Raw genomic sequence first — 26,885 nt, forward strand, 5'->3', positions numbered from 1 at the left:
TTTGTCATGACTTTCGCGATGTAAAGGGGGAGTTATTTTATTGGTTGTAATACATTGGATCTCAATTTACATGTGTGAGATGAAACATAAGACGTAACATGTAGAGTAGAGTTGTGTCTTTGGGGCAGTTCAGGACCTATTAGGTTTTCTTTCTGGATGCATTTCTACATTGGGGTAGGTCACATTGGGCTCTACCCAGCTCAGTGGGTAGAGCTTCCGCTTGGGAACCGGAGGGTCGCCGGTTCGAGCCCCTGCCGAGGTGCCCTTGAGCAAGGCACCGAACCCTCAATTGCTCCCCCCTCTGCGAAGGGTGGTAATGTAATGTAAGTCGCTTTGGATAAAAGCGTCTGCCAAATGCTCGTAATGTAATGTACATTCACATATATTGTGTATTGCAACTTTGACACTATTCAATATGGACTCCCCATTACACAAAACGAAGCAAAGCAAAAAGTACAAAATGTCCACTTGCTTGGTGATCATTGAAGGTTTTAATCCAAGACTCATGATTATTTTGCATTCACTCATGGCTTTTTACATCAGCAGATTTTGGATAATAGTGGCCAATGTATGTGTTCTGCATTGTCTGCCAAGATAATATTTGTAATCAAGAAATTCTCATCACTAGAGACTTTCAGTTGTGGAAGCTACATTGATCTGCACTTCTGTGTGTGCGTGATATGGGCTCATGGTTATAGTAAGTCTGACATAAAGGAACTTCGAAATAAATCACACTGCATTGCTTGAACAAGCTTTGTGTAAGGGACACACACACCCCGAGTTCACATCGATTTGATTTGTTCCAAACTTGACTCATGTTTTGGTAATCTATTGAAATGTTGTTGTTTGCATCTCCTGGCTTCATGACAAAAACTGAAATGTATTTATATGAATCCACTCATTTGTATTCTCTTATCTTGTATTCTCATGAGGGACGGGTACCTTGAACCATTTCATAGACGTACAGTATTTCTCTATGATAATGGCCAAACTGTATTTCTGTCTTGGTTGATTTCATTCATTAGACATAACTTCTCAGGTACAACCTCAATCCATAAGATGCACAATAAGGCATAATCGCACATTAAACGCATGCCCCATAAAAATCACTCCATAACCCCATTACACCTAAAATGAAGCAAATGTTATTGTTGCTGATTTGTGTTTTGTTTTTTCAGGATGCTCATTTGAAAAATATTTTCATTTTTACATTTTTAGCCAAATCTCATCATCTCATCAAGGAATAAATAATAGAATTTATCCAAAGCTTTTTTCTTCTACGGCCATAAAAATGGGATCCTATAACTTATCACACTGATAAAGTTTTCTACTAAAGCTACCGCTGGCATTTTACAGTCATTTCTGCTGAGTTGGAAGAAGCTGAGCAGATCAGTGTATCAGGTTTAATAGAACGCTCCCTCGTAAGAGCAGAGTGCAGTGATGTGCTCAGCTCTGTAGGCTGCTGACAGTGTCCGGCGGCTGTTTACATGCTGCACTTGCTTTACAAGACTTAACATTACTACAGGAACTGTGCATGATGCCAAGTGGCTTACATCTTGCTGAATTAAGGCACAGGCATTGAAAAGCAAGTCACGGCTGCTCTTTGTATGTTACGATATGGCCCGAGAGAAAACTGAGCCAGATCGAGTGCAAGGAGGAGGAGGACTCGGGGAATCATGCAGGGCGACACAGGGAATGCCAGAAAGACGCTTTACTAACGCAGGGAAACAGAAAACACAAGGGAACACAATAGGAGAGACAATAAGGGGGATAGCTAAAGTGCAAACACAAGGAAAATGGGGAAAACAGAAATATAGGAGCAAAAATAAACTCACGGAATACTAAATAAGTTAAGACAATTCACAGAACTGCAGAGCGTAAATAAGACTTAACCTGAAAACAATGGAATACTAAACAGAAAGGGCAAAGCAAACTTCCAAGAGTATCACATAACACAGAGAGGTACATGGAGCACTAAGACAGACCCAGATGGGAGACAGTGAGCACAGAAAAACCAGGGACATTAACAGAATCAGGAACAACTGGGACAAAAGGAGAGAACAATAAGGAATCACAAGGGCAGGAAGTCAGATACACAATAACAGAGAACACTACAAAAAATACAAAAGAAATAATACAACCATGACATAACACAACCATGACATAACACAACGTTATGACACTGTACTTATGATTATGCTATTCTTCCCAGTGAAATGCTGGGCCATGTGTATTCTGTTACTTGTGATGGATCAATACTCTTTTTTTATTATGCTGTCATCAACACAGTGTTCTCGTCAATACAGATACAAATAATATTTCAGTGTATAAACCTTAATGACTCGATACGATACATTTGTCCTCGACTAGAGTATAAAATGACTTTAGTTGTACGTAGCAGATGTGCCATTGTTGTCGTGGTTCTCATTTTCATATAAGTGCATTTTGTGTGTGTAATTGTCAGAGGTGAATTATGACTCCGCATTATGACCGCATCAATTACTCATCCAATGTGGTCTGACGCTCACCCAAGCATAATAGACAAACACACTCTCCTGGAACTAAGGACACACCAAAGAGTGTGTAACTAACCTGTTGTATAAGTGCCTTACGCGGAGAATTTACCTCAACAATTAAAACGTCCTTTAGCAGCAAAGACTTTTAGAATTTTACAACCATTCCTCCAGACAAAACAACCTCAGTTCATACATTTCTCTGGGTTCTCTTCTTTCTGTGAACCTGGTTTGGATTATGTCTTGGTCATTGCAAAATACACATTTCATCCTCTGAATAATTATGTTGTGTTTTTTCCGCTTGAATTCAACTTCTATGCAGCTTTTGAAACTGATTTCCCGGGCCTTGAGGCAGTAAAGCACAATGCTCCCTCCACCTTGCCTCACAGTAGGGAAGACATTTTGGTGTCCTTTTCCCTCCAAACATAGCATTTTGTGTTTTTGGCCAAAAAGGTCAACCTTGGCTTCATCTCTTCACAGAACATTTTCCCCGGAAGGCAAGTTTGAAATGTGAATCAAAGTACTTAAGAGGTGATTTCCTCTATTTCAGGGACTATCATTGTTTTCGTATGGAGGACACGAACGCAGAGGCTCGAGCACGTTCTACATTTTCTACCATTTTCTGCAGGACTTTTGTTCTTACTTGGATTTTTTTCACCTCCTTACACATTTTCTATACATTCGACATGAACTATGCAGGATATCTATTCCTAGGGACAGTAGAAAAAATGTCTCCAGTTGTAACATTTGTACAATTAATCTGTGGATTACTGTGGTTTATGCATCTACGCATGTTTATGCATCCTTTTGATCAGCTGATGGTTCAGATGGGTAGATCTTTCATGAGAAGAACAGAATGTTCCAGAAACCAATCTTTTTATTGAACAGGGTGCATCTACAGCCTATGCCTCCAGTTTCAATCTCATATCATCCATCTCCAAATAGGATTTAGAGAAGTCTGGTTCACCTACGTTTTAAGCTAGACTGTGGATGTGGTGTTTTCAGCATCAACAAGAACAAATACGATACTAATCTCTGGCAGATTGTGAATTATTGTGATTTAGTTGAAGACCAGGCGACATTTGATGATTAATTAAATGAAATCCAACGCCAATGGGTTCACTTACTGTCATTGTAACCATCAACATACAGTAATTGCAAACACAGATACAGTTTTCATCACATAAAACTATGAATCCAGTCAGTTTACTGTATGTGTGAGACATATTAGCACACCCAATCTGCAATTTGACATGTGAAGTATATACTTAGGATCATTTACTCTGCAGGGGGCATATGAAGGGTCCGAAGGGTGCTTTGTTCTAGTAAATAATAACCCAGTGGCTCGTGGTTGAAACGTATTTCACATCAAATACTCAAGCATGTGACAGGTTTTGTCACAATAAAGCCTGTTCATCTTGGGATGTTAGAGTGCTAACCTTTGATAAATTGTCTCTTCAAAGAAGAAGCAGTAGGTCATAGACCTTGCCAAAGACAGTCTGTCAAGTATATAAGCATTCAGTTGAAAGCTAAGTGATCACAAAAATTAGTAATGGAGTAAATGACTGTGAGGTAAGGAAGTGGGCATAAAAGACGAAACCAGTGAAGCAGGAAATTATTCAGAGTTGGTCTGTATTGACTGTAACCTCTTTCTATGGCTCATTACCTTATGTCTTTACCTCTGATAAATCTGAAGCTGTGGTATAAAATGTTGGCCAGAAAGAGAGCATACCTGATGTATGTTATTTCAACTCCTCTTGCTTTCCAAGTCACCTTTTTGAACCTTTTTCTCTGATTTATGTATAATCCCCTGTTCCATTCTGTGCTCTTTTCTTTCTCCATATATGCCTTATTACTTGATTCCCTTCATTATCAACCTTAAATGTAATCTCATACAGCATATTTTTATAACCCAACCTGTAGAAACTATGTGGGAACACTCATCACTGAATACCTGACACAGTCCAGATAAATCCAGATTTTCAATACATATATCTTTATTATTATTATTATTATTATAAATATATATAGTGTTCCTGTATCAAAAAATTAAAGCACTTAATCATCACAGTATATAATGTTAAGTCAGTCCATTTAGGAAGCACAAGTGATTGTGAATCAATTTCACCTGCTTTGGTTCAAAGTGCGAGTGACAACAGGTGCAAAAGCAAGACAGCCCCCAAAAAAGGAAGAGGTTTTGCATGTGGTGGCCACAGACAATTGCTCTCTCCTTATTCTTTCAGACTGATTCTTCTCTAGTTATGTGTTTCTCAGGTGTCCTTGTCACTACTGCTAGCATGAGGCGGTACCTGCAAGCCAATCAGGTTGCACAAGTAGTCCAGCCCGACAAAATAACCCTCATCAGGTTTCTGATGTGGATGTTTTCAGAAACAGGCCCTCATGCCACCCTCATGGAGTCTGACGTCCTCTAGTGGGACTGTACCCACAGCCCAGCACTGTGAAACTCAATTGGCATTCGCCAGAGAAGACCAGAATTGGCAGGTCCGCCATTGTCGCCCTGTTCTCTTCACAGATGAGAGCAGGTTCACACTGAGCACATGTGACAGGCATCAGAGAGTCTGGAGACTGGAGACAAAATCATCCAGACCACTGTTGGTGTGTAGAGGCATATCCTCTAAAACAACATTTTTTTGATTTTAAGTTTTTTATAGATACCAGTTACCAGGCACTTTTGGGATTTATTTTGAAAGAGGTGTAACAATGATATTTCCTCATTTGCATTCATAAAACCCACGTCACACAAACATTAACATTACGCAGTCTGACAGAAACTTTGATAAATATGAAATACTATTCATATTTTGAACTGTACTGAATTTGCTTTCCTGCGTGTTTGTGATCAACTAATCTGATTGAAGTTTTGATCTGGTCGCACACATATTTTAGGGCACTGTGTCTCTAACGCTTGTGTCAACTACAGTGGTCTGCCTGCCTGTCACAGTCTCTCTTTCAACACTCTCAAACACACACACACACATTCTGTTTTCTTTCCGGATGTGACTTGTACCATTTTGCTTTGATACCAGAGGAAGCAGTATAAAGTCTGGACCTTGAATATGTGGCAGCTCATTAACTACAGTAAGCAAAACTTTGCTCTGAACTTTACTTTGGCTTTACTTCAGATAGTGTGGTGAATTTAGAATCAAGCTCTGTGATGTTCGATAAATTACCACCATTTATGCCATGAATAAGCTCATGTGTGGTCTCACATGACCATTGACGGTTGAGAATGAAGAATGTTATTATTAATGATACATTTGAGATGAATTATTAGCAGTGGAATTTTCAAGGTATGAATTGGCCCTTAGTATGGACAATATTATTATAAGTAATGTGAAAAATAGCAGGAAAACATGGAAATGAGTAGATAAACAAATCAAACAATGAAGATTTCTTGAGGAGAGTGAGCCTCTTCATTGTTGTGTCTGACATTTATGGGACCTGATGAGGGGTTGTCATCTTCTTGCTCAGCCAACATACAGACAAGGTGCTGCCAGCTCTTTCCGTGGGCATTTTTCTGTAATTGCTGCTGCCTTGAAAAGAGCGCCAGCTCAATTTGCCTTACTCTGAAATTGCCAACAAACTATTACAGGCCGTCTTTTCCTTTCACAGTGAAGGAAACATGGCTTTTATTTTACTTTTGGAATTGGAAGTAGCAGCTGTCTTGTCCACCCTTACATGAGTGTCTGAGTTACTCGGAGGAGTCATCTAATCTGATTGGGAAGAGAAAGAGCAAGAGTAGGAAAGAGACGGAGCACACAAGAGAGGATAATAAGATTGTGTCTCTTTTAGAAATGGGAATGACCAGAGAATCTTTTCTGGTGTTGGTCCAGTGACTGATTATTAAAGTGGACCGAGTCGGTGACTGAGCAGTCTTTAGCGTCAAACCCTGCCATCTCACCTGCTGTTGCTTTTGCTTGCCATGTAACCTGGCTCCCATTCTTATTGTTATCATGTTATATTACGTGTTGGAATAAACAGGAGCCATTAAAGGCAATCCTGGCACCTCACCCTTTGTGTCATTTATATGTGACATCACGCAGAACCAGGTGCCTGTACTATAAAGGAAGCTCATCAGACTTGGCCCTTGTTTGTGTAAACTGGCTTGACAAAACCCCAAAACCCCAATTCAGGCTTAACCAGCATCAAAACGTTGGTAATCATCACACTTTGTTAACATCAGCGACAAACCACAACAAAATGGAACAGTGACATGCGGCATATGTATTTCATACCAGAGGTGTTTGTCCGTGTGTGTGTGTACTGTCCTATTTTGCACAGGAAATGAAGCTGGATTTGATTCGTCTTCAGTGTCTTCTTGATCGAATATCATCTTTGATAAATACCTTGTAGCGTGTTAATGAATGGCAAAGCAAGTAAGAAGCGTACATAAATACTGTATGCCTTCTGCTGATGATCCGTTGCATTGGTAAAGAATATCCTCTGGGAAATCAAGCAGTTTTTGCCGGTATCTACTGTAAATATCCTATGGAGAGACCCCCTGAAGATACCTCAAGGGGATCCTGAATGAACAGAGACACTATTTTTCAAGCAAGGTTGTTGTTCATCAAGCGGTGCTTTATATTTCTGCCTACTTAAGCTCCGACTCATGCTGCTCCATACAATGGTTACACGTGGCGATCAGAAATGAGGCATAGAAAAATCAGACTTGAGCCTCAATTTAGCCGACTAACTCCTTAATCTGGATTTATAGCACAGGCCGCTGCTTATGAACTCTCCCTGCATTTAAACATGGCAAGTGATTGAACTATTAACAATTTCCACTCTTGAGCCAATTATTGAGAATTACACACTCACAAACCTACTGCACCTACTGATTTGATACATCTTTACAGAATTCCTCACTCAATGTCTACATTATATTGAATCTTGTAATCTTTTCTTTATTAACATCCAGAGGGACAGACAAAAATGTTACTTTATGAACTTCATAAAAGAGGGTTTTTACTGCAGGTCTGTTATGTTATATAGCGCTGAGATTGTTCAAAGTAAACTCATAACTTAGTGTGGACTGCAGTTTTTCCTTGAGAGCCGGACTGAAATGTTAGAATCCCTTGAGCTCAAGCCGGGGTGGCCTGGTTTGAGTCTTCTGTCATGCACCTGAACAGCTCGCTATCCACCAGGTGTACTATGTCCTTTGTGTAAAAGCTCACCGATCATTACTGGCTTGTGGAGTTGATGACCTCAGAGTGTCTCCTCCACCTCTCCTTAAAGTCATTCCCCTTTGTCATCCAGTGGGAAATAACACAGCGGCACATAGTCCTGACAGGGCCCTGCTGACTCTGCTCACAGCCAAGCTATCAGCATCGCCAATGCACAGTTTTGCTGTTCTGTTTATAGTCACACACTCTAGGGTGTTGGGTTTACAAGATATAATGTATGACCTTATTAATATCTATATATGAATAGTTCCTTTGCTAAAACGGAGAAGAATTCTAGATGATATAAAATTATTGCAATGTAATATAAGACTGTTATTTGTGTTTTTGTTGTTTTTTTACTTCAGATTCAGATTTGATTGGAATTAGATTGATATCATTTGGGATTGATACTTGTTTTTGCAAATTATCCCATCATATGAAAGTGTAAAGTTCATTTTGCCACCAACTGATCTCTCTCAATGCATTTCATTGTTTGTATTTGATGTTTTTTCCCAGATACCACAGTGTATATCCCATCCTTCGACGGCACATCTTATTTAGAGCTGCCGCCCCTTGCCTCCCTGCTCCTTTCCTCTGGTGCCTCCAACAATCAGCCTGCTACTACCAAGGACGCTTCTGTTGTTCTCTACCTGACAGTGAAAACAAGATCGACACAGGGCACCATCCTCTACAGTGAGTATCATGCGCTTATCACATCCTCATCACAACACAATATCTAAGAATCTTTTCATATTTTTTGCTTTATGAAACAAATACAGTATGTGGAACATCTGCACAGAGAAAGCATACCAGACATTTACATGAAGCATGGAAAATTTGAGTGATTTAAAATTGATTTACTTTTTTAAAGGCCTTGTTGGCAATCTGTTTGTTTTTTTATCACACACATTAAAGTTAATCTCCTCAGGGTTCATTTACTGAGGATTTGAGGGTGTTTTTAAGTCACAAATGAGACAAACACTTTACTGTGGGGCGTCCCCAGGCTTTGCAACAAGAAAATAAAAACATTCAGAGCTACAGTATGTGGGAGATTTTAAGTAAAACAAATAACAGAGCTTAGTAAAATACTATCATATTTCATTAGTTTCCCTTAAGAAGAAGCAGCATCAGTTTTGAAATGTGCACTGTTGCATTGTTTAATGTGTAAGAGAAGCAGGTATTGTTGACTGTTAAACTGGGCACACAGAGAAGAAGAGTGTGTAAGAAATCCATTTATTGTTTCTTTCCTCATCCTTTTGATTACACTAAACAAATGATGCATTGTCATATTGAGATCTTTCCAGTGCAGGACTTTATTTTCAAAAATCCAATGTAACAGTGCTAATGTGCAAGCACCTTTGCCTCACCATTCAACGATTGCACACAGAGACATTTATCATGGGAAACTGAAATTACTTTTCACCACCCAGAGTCACCTCATTCAGAAAACTGTGTAGTGATTAGTTTGTGTGTTAGTATGATGAAGAAGCAGAAGCATTTGTTGACCGTAAAAACTGTTGGCTCTATTGTCATTACACTTGTGATTGTTATCATTATTTCTCTGAGTCTTCTGCGGTATCAGATCATCGGTATGATCAGTAATCCAAAAATAATAAGTAGCTGTAGTTTATCAAAGCCACAGATTCAACTGACTGAGTAGGATGCTGTAAGAATCCTACTCAGTCAGCTTATGACACGAAACATTGAATTCAGATTTCAATTTATCAGCAGAGTTTGAAGGTTCCATGCTGCTACACCACAGAGACTTGTCTGAGTTTACCATCACATTTGACTTTTCTTCATATCACAGTATAATAGCACATACACAATATAAAAGAAGCTCAGTACAACAGTGAAGGGAAATAATGATCAGTTGCTATATACTTGTATACCAAACACACACGTTATTATAAAATTCAAATCTTAATATGAAAATTCACTTGACTGACTTGCTGGAATGCCGGCACCAGGAGTCTGTTAACTCAAGGGGAAACACACAAGATGGGCGATGTTGCTTTGGCTGAAGGTCACAAGGTACCGAGCCCAATTTAGGTCAGATCCTTCTCAGGATGCAGGTGGACCTCCTTGGGGACCTGTAGGCTAGGTGTTATCTGCCCAGATCTTTTGTTCAGGAACCTCACAGACACCTGAACTAATGATGCAGTCTGGCACTTCTCATCAATTTAAGTCAAAGTTTGTGGGTTTAGGAGCATGAAGTTGCCCTCAAATTGGCAACAAAGTGGTAAATAGTGCAAAACTTTAGTATCTGTGACAGTAACGGTTACAGGAGCAGCTGTGACGTTTAAGTTTAATACGTCAGTGACGGATGGTAAACACTTTACCAGGTTAATGGTAAATATGTTCATTTAACCACATCATTTTTTCATTTTACATAAACAATATTTTCAGGTGGCTAGCAGTTATCGTTTAAAGTTATGCCGCAGCTCATCAACATCTTACAGTGGCTTTTTCATTGTCCCCCTTAATGTCAAACATTATATACAGTATGCATGTCAGACACTGTATATCAGATTATTACCCGGCATACTGTGCATTATGGGACATTAAATCATCACCATCAGCTCTTTCTTCCAGGTTCCACGAACCAAGGAAGTTTACAACTACAAGTGTGTTCCTACAAACAGAGTGCATTTTATAAGTCAGTCACATAATGAAAAATGATGAGGATGGAAGAGGCCTAGGAGAGAGAGATGCACAGGGTGTGCTGGCAGAACAGGACTGATTGTCTTGCCTTTGGTGGACTGCTGTGAGGTGTTGTCCTTTATTTTTTTCCTGTGCTGTTGATGTTCCAAGCTTTAATCTAAAAGTGAACTGTGAAGCCTACAGAAGTGGGCAGGAGCTGTTCGATTAAGCAGGGAGGAAGGGTTGGACTGACCCTTCAAGTCAAACACTGGGCTCTCCATTGTACGTTTACCTCCAACCAGTTATTTTCTCTCCACACCTGCACACACATACACGCAATTCTTTTGTTCGAGAAGGAGCTCTGCATGAATGCAGGCCAGACACTTAGTAACTACTTCTAACAAAGGAGCATTGTCTTGGAGTGGGTAGATTTGTATTTTTGGTTTAATGTAGGCTGGATTATTAAAGCGCTTTGAATATGTTAATTAAGTGAAAAGAGAAAGTTGAAAGAAGGTGAAGAATTGTGAACTGTGAAAGTTTCTCATATATCCCTATTGTGATTCCTCCTTTTGTTTGGAGACACTAGAACTTGATGCTGTTCTGTTTTTTCTGTTTATGTGTTCAGGTGAAGAATATACCTAGAAACATCTGCCATCAGTGAATTTTGTGTTTTAAAAGTCACATCGACAAGTTCCGAGAATCGAGTAGATCAGAGGAGTTTTTTTTTAAAGAGGGCGGGGTGAAAAGCTGATGAAAAGCCCCCTGCTGGTGGGACGGTACTGTCCCAACCCTCTAGACAGACAAAGGAAACATATATAACCGATGTAGCCTCTCAAACAATTTGAAACCATGACCTCAAAATGACCAGCACCATCAGATCACACGTCCTTCACCCAATAGAAAAGCTTCTAATCTTTCAAATGCCCTAATTGGCTATTTTTTAGTGGCCCATGGGGCCTGAGAAGAAATGACATCACCGCTGCAGCCAACTCTCACACACACACACATATACACACACACTCACACACAGCAAGACAGGCTTGAGCAGAAAACGCTATGATCACTGCCTTACTTTGAAAAGAAAGATACAAATGCAAATCTTGTGATGTGCCCCTGCGCAAATATTTATGAAAATACACAATTTAGCTATTTTTGATTGTTTTGATACACCTAAGGGAGCATGGGGATACTTTGTAGTGAACGCCTCATGACAATCCTGACCTATGAAGATCTGAACAGGAGGTTTTGGAGCACAAAGAGTTCTTCTCTTAATTTGTCGTATTTATATATCTTTATTGAAGAAAGCATTAGACATGACAATGAGCATACAGTTATGGGACATTTTGGAGATAATTTTTGATACAGAAAGAGGGGGAAAAGAGAGAGAGAGAGAAGAAAGAAATGTTGACTGGGACCTATGGAATGTGATACACACATGGACAATATGTATAAGGAGACGAGGGGACAGTGGCCTTGGCTGATGCCCAAAACACTCGAAGATATATACAGTAGTTCATTGTCAAAGTGAAACTAGTGAGGCCACATTATCCAACTTCTATTATTATTGTGTCCATTTATTAAACAGTGTGATTTTTATGACTTGTTTCATTTAAAGGTGAATAGATTTTGTTGTTCAAGATGTTAAATCTAATGGCCCGACTGTCTACTTTAATTGTTTCCTTTGCTGTGTTTCTGTGACGTATTCATAGAGCATAAAAACAAGCTAAAAAAAAAAAAGCATAGGCGAGATTGGCCAATTGTTACATGATGAGTGCTTCATGTGTTAATAATCAATAACTTTGATAGATGAGTCCACCATCAGTGAGTTTATTTTATAGCTCTGCCACTGGCACATGACATAACCCATACCATATGTCATTTTATATTAACTACCCCATAGATGCCATCCCATTGATGTTATTTACTTGGTTTCATCATTTCTTACCACTCTTAAGACGGATTAGCTCTGAGTGCAGATCAGAGCTGTCGGGTAAAGTGAACATACATGCTTTGGAATAAAGCAGGTGGGAGTAAAAATGTGGCTGAAAGCTGCTGGACTTAAATGTGTGTTCCTTAGGCTGAAAATAATAAAGACTTGAAAAGCCTGCACTTTTTATGAAACTTATGATGTTAGCATCTCCACTGTTCTTGCACTCACTGGAAGCACATCTTTACAAAGCTGCTTGCATTCTTCTACCATGCATCTCTCATAATACATTTATGGGCATCATTTTTTCAAAGGTCAAAAGTTATCCAGACTGAATGCTGAAAAAGATGATATAACACTAGTAACACTGGTAACACTGATTCCACTGCGCAGCCACATCGCAACATGTAAAGCGTGAACCAATCACAATCACAGCCGGGAACAGTGCACCAAAAACAGGCACTGTGATCAGAACACAGGGTCACCGGGTCACCCGAATGTTTATCTCAACAGTTCTCTGTCCGTTACTCTTACATTTCCAATGTCCATGAATATTGATTTAAGAAAATGTGAATGACTGTAGAAGTTGTTAATTTCTTACTTGCATCATCACACACAGGCAATAGAATGTGGCCCACCTTCCCATGTACTTTTGTAGTTTTAGTTGCAGCAAGTGAGAGTGTTAAACATGGTATATTATATAGATGTGTGATGAACCATCCAACCAGGAAATCAATACATTGTTAATTTACTTGATTATATGATTGTAGACACCTGCGGTAATAATTGAAGAAAATAGTTTGCTTAAAATATCACTACAATCTAAAAATGTATTATCCCTTCTAAGAGGTATCAACAATTTTGGCCTGGCCATTTTCATTTGTTTTATTTATCTTTTAACATTTTACTTCATAATGCCTATTACTTAAGTCAGTTTCAACATATTTCAGGGAAAATTGTGCCGTTCTATTTATTTTTTTTTTTTATTGGAATGGTACCAAATGTTTTAGTCATGTCTGCATAACCAAGCTTCCAAAGTAAATTTGGACTTTAAATTAGTGCTTTATTTAAGGCAGATAGACTTTAAAGGTCAACCAGCTAAGGAGTTAAAATCTATTCCTGTGACTAAAAGTTTGTTGTCTGCTGCCCAGACCTAATTAGAGTCATTAAGATGTATTTCACTTATTAGTGTTTTCCTATAAAATCAACAATGTCTCTGGCTGTGTTCGCAGCTGCATGTGTGAGACAATTAGTGCAGTGGAAAAAGGTTGCTTTTCTTAGTTCATTGTACCAAAGTGGTATTGGTTTGAGTTATTGTTCATTTGGACAAGAAAGAAAGAGAGAAAAACATCGCTTGTTCTATGCGGCCTCAAACTTAAATGAATACTTCTTTGTGTATGTGATGGAAAATACCAATTCATTTAACAAAAACAGGTGTAAAGTTCTCAATATACACCAAACATCTTGCTGAAACTTTATTTCTTACACTTTAATTGGCATAACACAGGTCACAAAACAATGCTAAATGTCAGAGCTTTGACAATAGAGCCATGGGCATTATTGCTCTATTTTCTTTAGAAAGATTATAAGTATTATTAGTTAACTTTTCAGAATAACACACCAGTTTCTGTGTGTAAAGGAAGGAAGAGCACACTGGAAACATGGCTGAAGTGAATGATCAGATGTGAGGTAGAAAGTGAATTAGATTGCGCTTGATGTTGAGGGAGCTAAACCATTTCACCTCCATCCCGTCATATTGGTTGCCTTATCTGGCCGCATTCATCTAGTTGTGCGTGTCAGTCATCAGAGATCCAATCCATTGATTAGTTTATGAAAAATAAGGATTGGTGTGACAGCGTGACACCTCTTTATTATTTCCCGTCCCTGTCTTCAGCTCCCAGTCAGCTCTATTTGGGAACACTGATGGGAATGCTGCAGTTAATGTAAAATAAATTGGATAATCTAGTTAAAACTAGGAAGTACGTCAACCAACTAAATTAAATGGTGCTATTCTTTATCTTAAATGACATTGAGTGTGTTTTCAGTGCTGCAGCACACAGAAAACACAGAGTGAGAACCTCTGTCATACAGAGAGATGAATGTACAGGTGAGAATGTGTCTGTGGAGGGCACAGTGCCTTTTATCTAGTGATGTTTCCTGGCTTGTAGAGCAACATCTTTTTTTCATATCAGAGGATAGGAGCTGAAAAGAAAACTCCAGAGATCAAACAGACAAAGTTAATCAGTGGAAAACAAAAAGACGAGCATTGAGATGCAGGGATCTCCTCTGCCAGACCCCCCCTCCTCATTGTCCTCCCCCCTTTATATACAGCCCTCCCCGAAGCAAACGCGCGTCTCCCCCTGGACTTCAATTGTCAGCTTGAGAAGAGAAATAGGAGGAGGTGTGGTGGAGAAAAAGAGATAAAGAGAAAGGGAGCAAGAGAGGAAACAGGTGACAGGCTCTGACAAAAGGACGAGCACTCTGTGAGGCTCAGCGCAAGGTAACAGGGCCATGGGGACAGCAAGGAACAATGAAGAAAAATAGAAAAATAAACAACACAGCGCTGCAGACATCTATAGTAAGAAATGTTGTACATAAATGAATCATAGCACTTAACTGAATTGATGTGGAAGGAAATTTATTCTGTGTTGTTAGCACCACTTTAGCAAACTTTGTTGGTCCCTGCACAGACATTCATTTACTTTACAAAATAGAGATAAAGATTTGATTTTACTGAAGGACAGACGTCTGCATGTGTTTTCTTGTACCATAAGTGAATGTTTTACTTTTGTTTAACTAACAAAGCACATACTGTCCTTTAAAAATTATAGGACATTCTCCAAGTTGTATACGTTGTGTGCATTTGCAGGTAATTTTGGAAAAGAATTGTATAAAGGTACTATAAACACAAGTTGTACAACACAATAAGCCACATTTACTGTAAGTCCTAAGACTATCTTTTAGAATATTCAATGAAAGAGGTGTTCCTACAGTATTTCCTTAAGCTTCTCACATACACCGGTATGAAATCTCAGTGATGTTTTACACAGTATTTGCTTTGCATTTCTTAGTGATCAATGCAGTCAGCACTAAGTTGATTAACCTGTTTATTTAAATGGGAAGTTCTGGTCTGAGCTTGCACACATTACATTGGAACTGCACCTCTTTTAAGTGTCAAGCTCTGTTCTCTGCATCTCTGTCACACACACACACACACACACACACACACTGCCCACCACCTGTGCACCAGGACTCCCAGTCTGGGTCTGAATATACTTGTAGTTGTGCCTCCTCTCTTCAAATTGGAAGCTGTACAGTCGTAAATTGATTTAACCTACCATTAATAGTTGTACAAGTTCATTTATGTTTAACAGCAGAGGAGGCAGGATAAAGCGTCTTGGATTATAATATGTAGCAGGTCATAAACACGTTTGGCTTTTACAACATTGATCTAGTAATGGGACCCATTGCACTAATTAACGCAAGGGAAGCTTTATGAATCCCATGAAGTCAGGATTGTATTTTCTTTAGAACTGAATTACAACAGAATTTACATGTCTGCTGATGAAATGTGTTTGTTTTAGATTTGCATTACCATAATACATTTGATATGGCAATTAAGCTATAATACTAGTATCATTTTGTTTTGACTCATGTTCAGGACGGTAAAGAAGCACCTGAGTCCTTCATTTCAATGTTCCGCAGTTCAAGGTGACTTTATTTCTGCAGCCTTATTGCTGCCAGCTTCACAAACAACATTAAGAGAAAAAAAAGGTACTAGCTCGAGAGTCATAATCCTTCATCGAAAAATAAAACAGGGAATGAGTGAATTTACGTAACTTAGTAACCTTAGGTTGCATTTTAAGTTTGCCATCGCTCAGCCATATAAAATAATGTTTCTTCACTGCCAGGAATAGGTCCACAGAGAATATGTAATGTTTAGAATATAACACAATGTTGATCCGATTTTATATTAGATTTTAAGCTTTGAAAAGGCTTGCATTGGCTCCCATATCAGCAAAATCACAAGAAATACCTCCAACATAACACCAGACTAGACCCTACTAAAGCTTACTCCTCATCCTCTTAGTTAGCAACAATAATTTTGTTGTCATCGTCACATGGGGACAGTCTGATGGTACAATGAACTGCCCCTGCAAAGCATCTCAGAGCTCCTATTGTATGAGGAACAGTTTGTTTAATCTAGGATCATCTGACACTATGGTGCTAATGGTCCAAAATGTGGATGTGTGTATTTCTGCTTTCAAGGTTTGGTGGTGTGACAACTGATGGCCCCTATCCATAATAACATGTATGACTTCCTTGAAAAAGAGACTTTTATACTAACATATCTTTACCTTTTCAGCTCAACAGACTTTGGGGGATCAGTTCCTGCACGTGTTCCTTCAAGACGGAAGCCCTGTTGCTACACTTGGTTGTAGCAGCACTCGTGTTTTGAATGCCGCAGCAGGCCAGATCATCAACAATGACAGATGGACGCCGATCACAATCAGGTATGGTTTCACTTCCATTCCTCAAGAGGGGCGACCTTACTGTGCCTTCTGTACATTGATTTTAGATGTGCAGTCTCTTTACTTTATTTACCTTTTTGGAAACTGTTTGCAATCTCCCAAGCCACTCACTTGGTGAATGCAGGGAATAAAGTTTTCTTCCATTGCAACTCACAAGGATGGAAAATGCCAAAGTGTCAGACTCAAAAATATCAGGTGTTCAATGATTTCCATAGCACATCAAATTGGGCAACTGACCATCTGCTTTAATATCAGCATAACAAGATTGAATTCAATTAACCAATCCTGACAAGTCCAGTCTGCCAAAAACACATCTTTGATCATTATCGGAAGCATTTACAGATAGTAAGCAAAGAGCTGGCTGGATTGTTTTATTGTTGCTCCATCTTGTCCGATCACCATCTAGTGACACACACACAGGAAGGGTGTAATGAAAATGACATAACTGCTTGTTCAGAAATTACTGCTGGTTTTAATTTCAGGACAAAAGTCTCAATTCTCTAGCTTAATGGCACAAGTAAATGGAGAAGAGTGGGGCGAGGGGTTAAAGTTATTGCATCTTGCCTGTAGATTTGTTGCAAGCTGCTCTATTTTCGGTTTAGAACTTCCAGAACTTTCAGAAACTAAAACCTCCAGAGGATGTTTTTCAAAGATACAGTATACCCTCTATAAGTCTTAGTCTGTATTAAATCTGTCATCAAAAGGAAACTATTTAAATTATAAACATAGGCTGCCCTTCTGGGTTCATATTTAAATCTTAATACTATATATTCACACAGCATTCTTTTTATCATTTATTTTGAGGAATTTACTGTTAATAATAGATGGAGATATGGAGTTGCATTTTGTATAAAAGCTGTAAATATGTTGAATTTGTGCTATAAAAAAATAGTGCTTGTTCCGTGTCTGTTCCGTGCTCAGTAATTAGGAGTTTTGTCTGTCTTAGAGCCAACAATTATGTCTTTAACCTTATACTTAACAAACTGGTCCACAGAAAAGCACGGGCCAAATCTAACTGTGAAAATTAAGATAAAGACCCGATGCAGCTTAAAACTATTTACTGAGACATCTTGTTCTAATTAGGCAGGTGTCTGTGGGTGTTGTTGCATTCAATTTGGGTCAGCAGAAGAGAGAACAAAATTTTGAGATGGTTGCGGAATGGCTGAGACTAGTAATTTAGTAACCTAAGAAAAAAGAATAATGTTATCAATGTGGGTCTGTTACCTTGGAAACTTTGTTTTAAAGTTATTCAGATTAACAACTGGATAAACATTTCATACTGTATAAATTACAAAATAAAACACACTGCTGGGTTGGTTAGGGAGATTTGTTCAGAGCAACATGAAAATTGCCGGGAAAATGTAGGATTTGCCATGAAAGAATGTAATAAGATATTTGATCCATGATATCAGAGGGCATTAGTGACATAATTTGGCAGAATGCTGTGGACTGGTATTGACTGGATAGTTATTGTACTTTGATTTCTAAGAATGCATCAATTAGTCATTGTAATTTTTTTTTCTGTGTCGATTGAAATCCCCAGTTTTACTGTTATTTTCTCTAGCCCATTAGTAAATTTCAGTGTTATTACTCAGAATTCAGCTTGTTCTCTGCACACAAATGCTCAAACCACACTGCAGTGGCTGAACACAGAAATGAGTCCACACTCATACTGGGACTTCATTGACAAACATGAAATCTGATTAGACTGCACCTCACTCTACCTTAATGTTTACTGGTGAGGGACACACAGAGTCACAGCCTTTCTGCAGTGAACTAGGAGCAACCTGATGTAGTTACTGTCAATATGATATCCGTCATCCTCCTCCAAGGACAGAGAAGAGACCAGTGAAGGGATAGAGGAGGAATACAATGTTAATAATGTGTTTAACTTATCAAAACTAGTTAATTTTGAATTAAACCTATGCAATTTTGTTGGTTGAAAATATTTACATACATTTTAGTGATGCATTTTTAATTTACTAGCTTCCTAGGTTGTATTAAGCAAAAAATGTGACGGCTCCATATTTTGATTGCATTGGACCTCAAACAGTACAGAAAATACAAGCTGAGACAAGAACGTGACCTTCTAAAAGGGGGTCCATTTACAGTTCTGACCAAAAGGAATTCGCTATTTTACAGTAATTAGATTTCTACATTTCTGGGTTCGCGTAATGTCCTTCCACTTTTCAGTTTCCTGTTCTTGAGTGTGTGTGTTTGATCTTTTCTGTAGTAAGGTGATAAATGGCCTTATGCAATGCAAACACAGTCTTTAGTGAGAACAAAGCCGCAAATCCATCCTCGTCCACATCAACCATGACATTTTTATTTTACAAAAGGTCAAATGTCTGCAGAGTGACAAGGTAGTCCTGATCTACAGGACCTGTGACACATTTATGTTCTGAAAACAAGAATTTAAGACACGTAACCCTGAAATAAACCTGAGGCCTACAGGAATGTTATTCTACATGAGCAGAATGCAATGTGGAAATCATTTCTTGAAATGAAAAGTAAAAGATCTACACACATTTCTTGATTCTCGGGTAAACTGACGTGGTTGACGCCAATCTATGGACATTTGCACTTGTTGTCTCACCCAAATAAGTCTGATCTCACTACAGGGAAGGGAGCCAGTGGAAGGAATGAGAGATGGCTTGGTGCTGTGCTCTCCCATTTATTCTTGGATCATTCAGCATTCATACGAATATTAGTGCATGACACCATATTGATGTTTTGAACAGTGCAGACGTACATTGCATCTATAGTATTTGGCAACAATGAGTAACGCTGCTTTCATCTGCCATCTTTCATCATCCATTCATCCATTTTCCACCACTTATCATAGCCCAGGTCATGGAGGGCCGCCTGCTAAGCAAAGTAGTTATGTTTAACTGTAAATAATCCAAGGTCCATTGACCGAAAGGGGGCAAATCAAAATTGTCTCATTACAGTGCAACACATATTCACATTATAACCACAGATGAATAAAGCCTCCGTTAAACTCACAGCACCATACTCTGAGAGATTGTACTTCGCTTTCTTAATGGTGATCCATGCTGGGTTTTTATGCACTGTTGTTTCCATAATGACGTTATTGCTGCCACAAGTAGTTAGGATGAGTACAAACTTGCACATTAAACAATACATCTAAAGGAGCAATTTTCATGACCCGTCCTTAATTGTGATCCTCTTGGAGCCATATGGTCCATGCAAACAGCCATACACTACTCCACCTCGCTAATCATCCCCACAGAAGGGATGAAAGTCACTGTGAATATTTAATCGGGAATTTACCGCCGTCTTCTGACATTAAATTGGATTAATCCCTGTAGAGTAGCTTTTGTTTGTGTGACGGCATTGAAATGATTAGACCAATCTTAATATGCTTAACACGCCAATGCTTCAATATACTTTCATTTATTAATGCTGTCTGTTTAGGAGTTACATTACATTACATATAACATAAAGAGCTTTTGTCCTTATGAAAGCCATAAGCTTTCATACGTATTTGCACTCGTTGTCGGGGCTCCACCTCCCAATGGGTAAATGATTTGATTAATTGGGGAGGATCAATTAATTAATTAATACTTGAAAGTAGTTGTGAAAAGATCAAGCAGGGTAAATTTCCTATTAATCAGAGCTAAGTGACACCAGCTCTTCAGATGATCTCTGGAGGAATTCCATGCAGTTGATCTCCAAACCTGTGTTGCTGGAATATTGTCGTCTGACCACAGTGGAGCTGATGAGGGACTCAGCAGGTCTCTCTCTCTCTCTCGCTCTCTCGCTCTCTCGCTCTCTCTCTCTCTCTCGCTCTCGCTCTCGCTCTCAATACACCCCGCGTGGATCATTGTGGCTTGATGAGCGCCAATGGTAATGATGGCAAGTGGTTCCAGTGGACTCTTCACCATTGATCTGGCTCCAGCACAGTTGGTAGAGAGAGCTTAGTTGGGAATCCCCAGGGCAGGATTCCAGAGCAGCAGGCAGTTTGACATCTCAGAAGTTCTGTTATGTCGGTAATTCAGGCCCTGACTTACAGGAAATTAAATTATTTGAAACTAAACTTGAAGATGAACATGAATGCAGACAGGTCCAACATTCCTATAAACATCAGCTTTTATCTCATCTTCAGCTCTAAGTCTGTATGGAATTTCAACCATCTAGACCCAGTGGATCATATTTTACTGAAGTTTTACTAAATTGTGGTCATTTTCTGCGAGTAGGCGGTTGTATACTATTCAGGAGGGCTAAATTGAGTTTTATAAGTTATATTTTTATCGAATACACCGTCTGTATCCATTCAATTGCTTTACACAGGGCTGCAGACCCGAACTGATCACCCTTCCTTTAAATTTTCCATTGGTCAAGCAAGGAGTCGATCTAAAGCTCATTGGTCAGTTTTACTTTGTGTCTCCATGCTGAATGATGTTGCGTCCAGCTTAGATTACGTGGCGGAAAGGAAGAAAATGTACGACATTGTCGGGGGTACCTTGTGAAGAGGAGGAGGCAAGCACTCGTTTGTTTGGGGAAGAGGAGGAGATGTGGAAACCAAATGACAAGAAATTGAGAGAATATGAATACACAACTGTTCTTAGTCTTGTTGAAATAATTTGATGACATCCCTTTGTTCAACATCAGAATCTTTCTTCAGCAAAGAAAAATGATTATTTTTGATGGGGAAAATGTCTGCAAAGGTGTTTTAATTCCAAGTCTTGGCACGATGAAGATGAATGGAAGTTCCGATAGATGAGATGAGATGAGCTGACGTTTTTATTATAGCACAGAGATAACGGTCCATTATCACATCCCGGTGAGGCTCAGTTCCAGTCACCATTTGCTTTCTTTCAGAACGAGGTTGAACAGACACTGTATAAAAGTCAGTGTCCGTGTAGAAGATGAAACCTTGATTCTCTTTTTTCAATTTCTGCCATGACAAACTGAGACTATTTATGGTATTATCTCATGCTATTTAATGATCTTCCCAATGTTTTTGGTTGTCAAATTCGTATTATTTATTGAATTTGCATTTGTATTGCTTCTGTGAAAATGTCCATGTGATGTTTGCTCACAGAAAATGACAAAAATACCAAACCACCAGACTATTTGTCTGTTTTTGAATAAATATTCGGGTATATTGTATAATATATAAAGCTAAAGAGATGTTACTTGCTCTTTCACACTGGTGGTCGGTCTGAATCTGGATTTGCTAGACCTACAAAAGAAGCTATTTGAAGGCTTTTTTCCTAAACCACGTGCAAGGTGATCTTTGATCATCTCTAGTCAAAGTGGTGATGTGTTTTATTTGTAGTTGCACTTCAGCCAACTCTCCCACAGGAGGATGATCCCTGTGTGGATATCATGACAACATCATTAGTGACAGTCTCACATTGTTAGATATATGAGTCACAGAGGATTGTTTTGAACATCTAGAATCCCTTGTTGATGAATGGGTACATTTATGTTGCGCACACAAGTACTGTATATCATTCTCCGGTTTCCTTTAGTATGAGGCACCAGCCTTGTTTCTGTGCATGCTTGGCAAACAGCTGCACTTAGATGACCAAAATGTTTTGAGAAATGTACCATAGATTGGAACAAAAGCCTTGAAGTATGCTGCATTTTGGAGAGACGAAACCATCACACTGACAACCATCTGACTATAATAATGAGCTCAGTGATGAGCTTCCTGCTTTTTCTGTCCATCCCAAAAGCACTCACATCTGTTTGTTTGTCATCCGTACTGAGAATTTGTTTTTTTGGGTCCATCCATGTTCTTTTTCATGCTGTACATGTTACAACAGCAATACGGTTCTAGTCAGGGTTGTAGCGCTTTTCCCACAAGCATACTGCGGTTTATAACTGGGGAAAAATGAAAACAACATTTAGTTTATCAAGGCTGTCATTATATGTTCACCTGTCAGTTGCTCCCAAAAATAGAACTTGCAGCCTTGCCCACTCACTTTGAGTTGCAGATGTGAGGTCTTTACATTCAAGCAGCATATCTAGACATACTGTATGTGTGACACATGTGAGTAACTCATGGCAGTGTGACTCAGTTGTGATTTAATGTCTGCTTGAAAAAACAACAATTTCCACATCCCACCTGACATTTTGTATATAATGTGGTGTGATATGACAGACTTGAATAGATTTTAGAAAATATTTTTGGTCAATCAGGGCTTATCCTCTGGTTTGCATTTACAGCCAAAGTTGTGTTCGTTGCTTTAGTGTGGTGGTTTAAAACGAATGCCACAAGTGGCACATATCTCTCTTGTGATCGTGTGTGTGACTCACATGTTGCATGTGTGACACAAGAGTGTGCCTAACTCCACGGAGACCCAGATTCAAGACTCTCAAATCTCTTGATGACTGCAGAATTTACCACCAGCATGCACCACATTATTATACTGTAATATCCCACTTAAAAAATGTTTTCCCTTCTTGCCTCATAGCCAATAAAAAAATTGTTGCAAGGGCACCAAAGCAGTTCACGATGTTTTACTGCCATCTGTTGCCAATTCTTTCAGATGTTTTATGCAATAGCAATATCTTAATGATGATCCTCCCTCATTATTAATTTTGTGCAGGGGACTGTGAAGGAGGCATGTTCAAATAGGATTGCAAAGACAAACACCTACCATCAGGTTTAACAAATACCTTGGAGTAAAGGTGCTGTGCTGAAAATATGTGCGTGGTCCCAGAGCCTTGCAGATCATATTTTACTGGTAAACCTCAGGAAAGTTGCAGTTTGGCACTCGCGCTGAATTAATCATACCCCAGACAGTCTAAATGAGTGTGTTAGTCATGACAAATCACTTATGATTAGAGCATTAGCCAGATGAAGAAATGCATAAATGATGACTGAGGAAAGTAAAAATGATCACAGCCATATTGGGGTTTTGTGTAGTGAAAGTGAAATATTCATACTTTTTATTTTGTTTACCTCAAGCTGAGAAATTGCTGTTGTTGGTCCTTGGAGACCAACACTAAATGGAACAGGGGGCTCAATAATAAAATTACATACTTCATCTTTGCTTTTGACAAACTCCTGCCGCATTTTTTGCTTCTGATTCAGTCACACACTGGTTTGTGCATTAGAATTGTGTGTGTGTGTGTGTGTGTGTGTGTGTGTGTGTGTGTGTGTGTGTGTAGGTGTGTGTGTGTGTGTGTGTGTGTGTGTGTTTGATGATGATGATGTGGGGCATATGTGAGAGCTATCTAGCTGCAAGCCATAGTCATTTTTATGAATAGTCATGTTTGCCTGGAAGCAAGACCAATGCAAATGAGTGTATTTGAGCATTCATAGGCTCCTACTCAAAAGACCTCATCAACAAACATCATTCTGTTTATTTAGTGAGCTTGCTATCCATGTCTCACAGGCACAACCGCTGCACTATTAACAGGCCAAATAAAATATTATAGTAAGGACCGGAATATTCCCCCAAATGCCCGAGGCAAGAGGGAGTTTGTTACAATGGTGTGACATTTCATAATTTCCCAAACAGTCACAAACACATGGAGTTTCATTTGTGCTCATTTCAGTTTGTTTTTAATCTTGTTTAATTTCCCCCTGACATGAAAATAAACAGTCGTGCAATAGTCACAATGTCATTTTCTGTAATCATGTGCTGTGATGCTTTGCCAGTGTTGAGAGATTGACTTCAGAAACGACTCCAGCAGCCTGAAGAACAGGTTTCATTACAAGATTATTTGGGCTTTGATTTGAATTATACTTTCGCAGTCGTCCATTTGCTTTAATGTATCGGCGTGAATGCACAAATCTCATGAATTCCATACTTGTAATTAGTCGTACCTAGGGTCGAATGTTTGTGATTGCCTGAGGGAGATATCCTTGGAGGCTGTTTCATAATAGCAGGAGAGCAATTGCTCTGATTGTTTCCATCTGGTCATTAAAGCAGACATTTGAAGTTTTTTTTTTACCCACAGCGGTCCAATCACAAATAATGAGCGAATGAATTTTAAATATGCCGAATCTGATTTGCACATGAGAAATAAGAGATGTGCAGAGGCCAAACAGAGGACATTAAAAGATTAAGACTTGTGTTTTGAAGCAAAGAATGATCAATAAACTAGTAAATGGCACTGTGGACTAGTGCAGTATGGAGATGGCTCTATAATAGAAGCGGCTTTATGTGTGTGGCATGGATTGAACCCCTTGCATAATGAACGGTTCTATAACGAGGCCGGTATATTGCGGGTATAAAACCCGTGATAAATTAGATAGAGAGAATCACTTGACTTTGCCAAAGCTGGAATATGACACAAGTAGACCAGCTACTTAACATTATGGCTGCAACATTAATGACTGGTACAATTGTAGATTTCCCCAGAGAGACAGGGAGGGTCAAATGATAAAATTGTCTTCCTTCTCATTATGTTTATAATGTATATCTGGTTTGGTGCCCTCATTTTTATCGTTAATTAATCCTCAATGACATAATGAGCACTTACAATCATGATAGTGTTTATGCTGGCAGATTTGTTGCCCTATTATTAGTAGTAGTAGTAGTGGTAGTAGTAGTAGTAGTATTTTAGTTTCCCTTCCTAATGTAAAGAACAGCATAAATGTATAGTATCGAGGATAAGGCTATTTCTGGAATAATTATTTAAATCCATCTGTGGAAGCCATTAACTTTTTTTTGTTACCTCTCATGGGTTCTGAGCTGCAGCTTTGGATACAAATGCACCATTGCCTCCGAGCCAGTCTGCCAGCGCGTTCGGTTTGTCATTTAATAGTGTGTAATGTACTGATACTCGTATGGAAACAAACCCATACACAATCAGTTTATGGAATAGTCTCAGTGGTCACATTTGCAGCTCCATTACAATGACTGTTCTCTCTTCCTCTCCATCTCTGAATAATTTTCACGCTCGGCTGAATTTATTGTGAACACCGCATATACTTGGGATCTCTTTTCTTACTAACCCCACCCCTATCTCGTACACTTCTCTCTCAACAGATACAATCTGGCTGCTGGCAAGCAAGGCAGGTCATGTATGATTGAAATAGCAGTAGATAATGGCACCGCTCATCATGTGGAGGAGAACACGCCTCACCCTCTGTCAGAGGTAAAGCAACCCTCTCACACTCACATCAACAATGGACAATCACTGCCGAACATTGTAATTTATATGGCATAACATTGTTTTTTTTATATCCCTTTACATGATAATGACATTTTTAAATGACTGTAGTAACATTTATGAATTGAATATTACAATTTTCATACAATGTAAATATAAAATGTAAAATTTACTCAACACAAACTTGACAATTCATCCAAACTTTTTTGCAGCGTAAACAACAAACCACCTTAAAAAAAATTACTGGTTTCTTTGTCCTTCTATTTTTATTACTCATATTGTGTAGTTTTGTGTGGTATAATGTTTTCAAATATTTACTTCCATAATTTTCTATATACAATATTCTCATTCTCACAATCTCTTGTTTGTGTTTAGTAGTAGAAGTTACCTTTAAACTTTTTACTCAGAAACAAATAGAAAGCAGGTGGTTTAGTCAAAGATTTCTGCTCTAGTCTAGTGAAGGACTTTTTTTTAACAAGGCAGCCAGTGAAAGAACTGCTAACGTACTCCAGAGAGTTAAATTAATTACTGGTCTTATTCTCAGCAGGCCTACATGATGCAAAGTATTCACAACTAAACTGTCTCCTTCAACAGGAAATACACAATACGAATCCTTCAAATGATCTTTTGTCACATTTGCTCTTTATGTTGTTTTGTTGACACCAATTGTTGCAGGTAAGGATTCTGTAACTGTATTGTGAATCTGATACATTTGGTGGATACGTCTAAATTAGAAAATGGTGCTTGCTGGTTGTTTTGTTTGTTTGATGAAATATCCTTCTTTCTTAATATATCTATCCTGTGAGGAATAATTGAACAGATTTTTATGACTGAATCCCATTAATTCCTTTTATTATATCTTTGTTTTAGTATATCAGAGTTCATTTGTCTAAGCTTGTTCATCCTTGGCAGCAGTGTGTTGTCAATAAGCACCCTTCAAGGTATTATTGCTCCTTTCAATTGTTGAACTTTGTGATCTATCTGA

The 26,885-nt window shown here is 38.7% G+C and overlaps 1 protein-coding gene across 1 annotated transcript in view; it reads left to right on the forward strand.

Annotated features, from left to right (window-relative positions):
- eys (eyes shut homolog) overlaps positions 1–26,885 on the forward strand; it is a 139,790-nt gene that overhangs the window by 86,833 nt on the left and 26,072 nt on the right. The window contains 3 exon segments of the mRNA XM_076164047.1: positions 8,213–8,389; positions 16,633–16,780; positions 25,777–25,885. Coding sequence (XP_076020162.1) covers positions 8,213–8,389; positions 16,633–16,780; positions 25,777–25,885 — 434 coding nt within the window.

The sequence above is a fragment of the Genypterus blacodes genome, unplaced genomic scaffold (assembly GCF_046128005.1).
Source record: "Genypterus blacodes isolate CSIRO-AG114 ecotype Tasmania unplaced genomic scaffold, CSIRO-AGI_Gbla_v1 ptg000012l_1, whole genome shotgun sequence".
NCBI classification, from domain to species: Eukaryota; Metazoa; Chordata; class Actinopteri; order Ophidiiformes; family Ophidiidae; genus Genypterus; species Genypterus blacodes.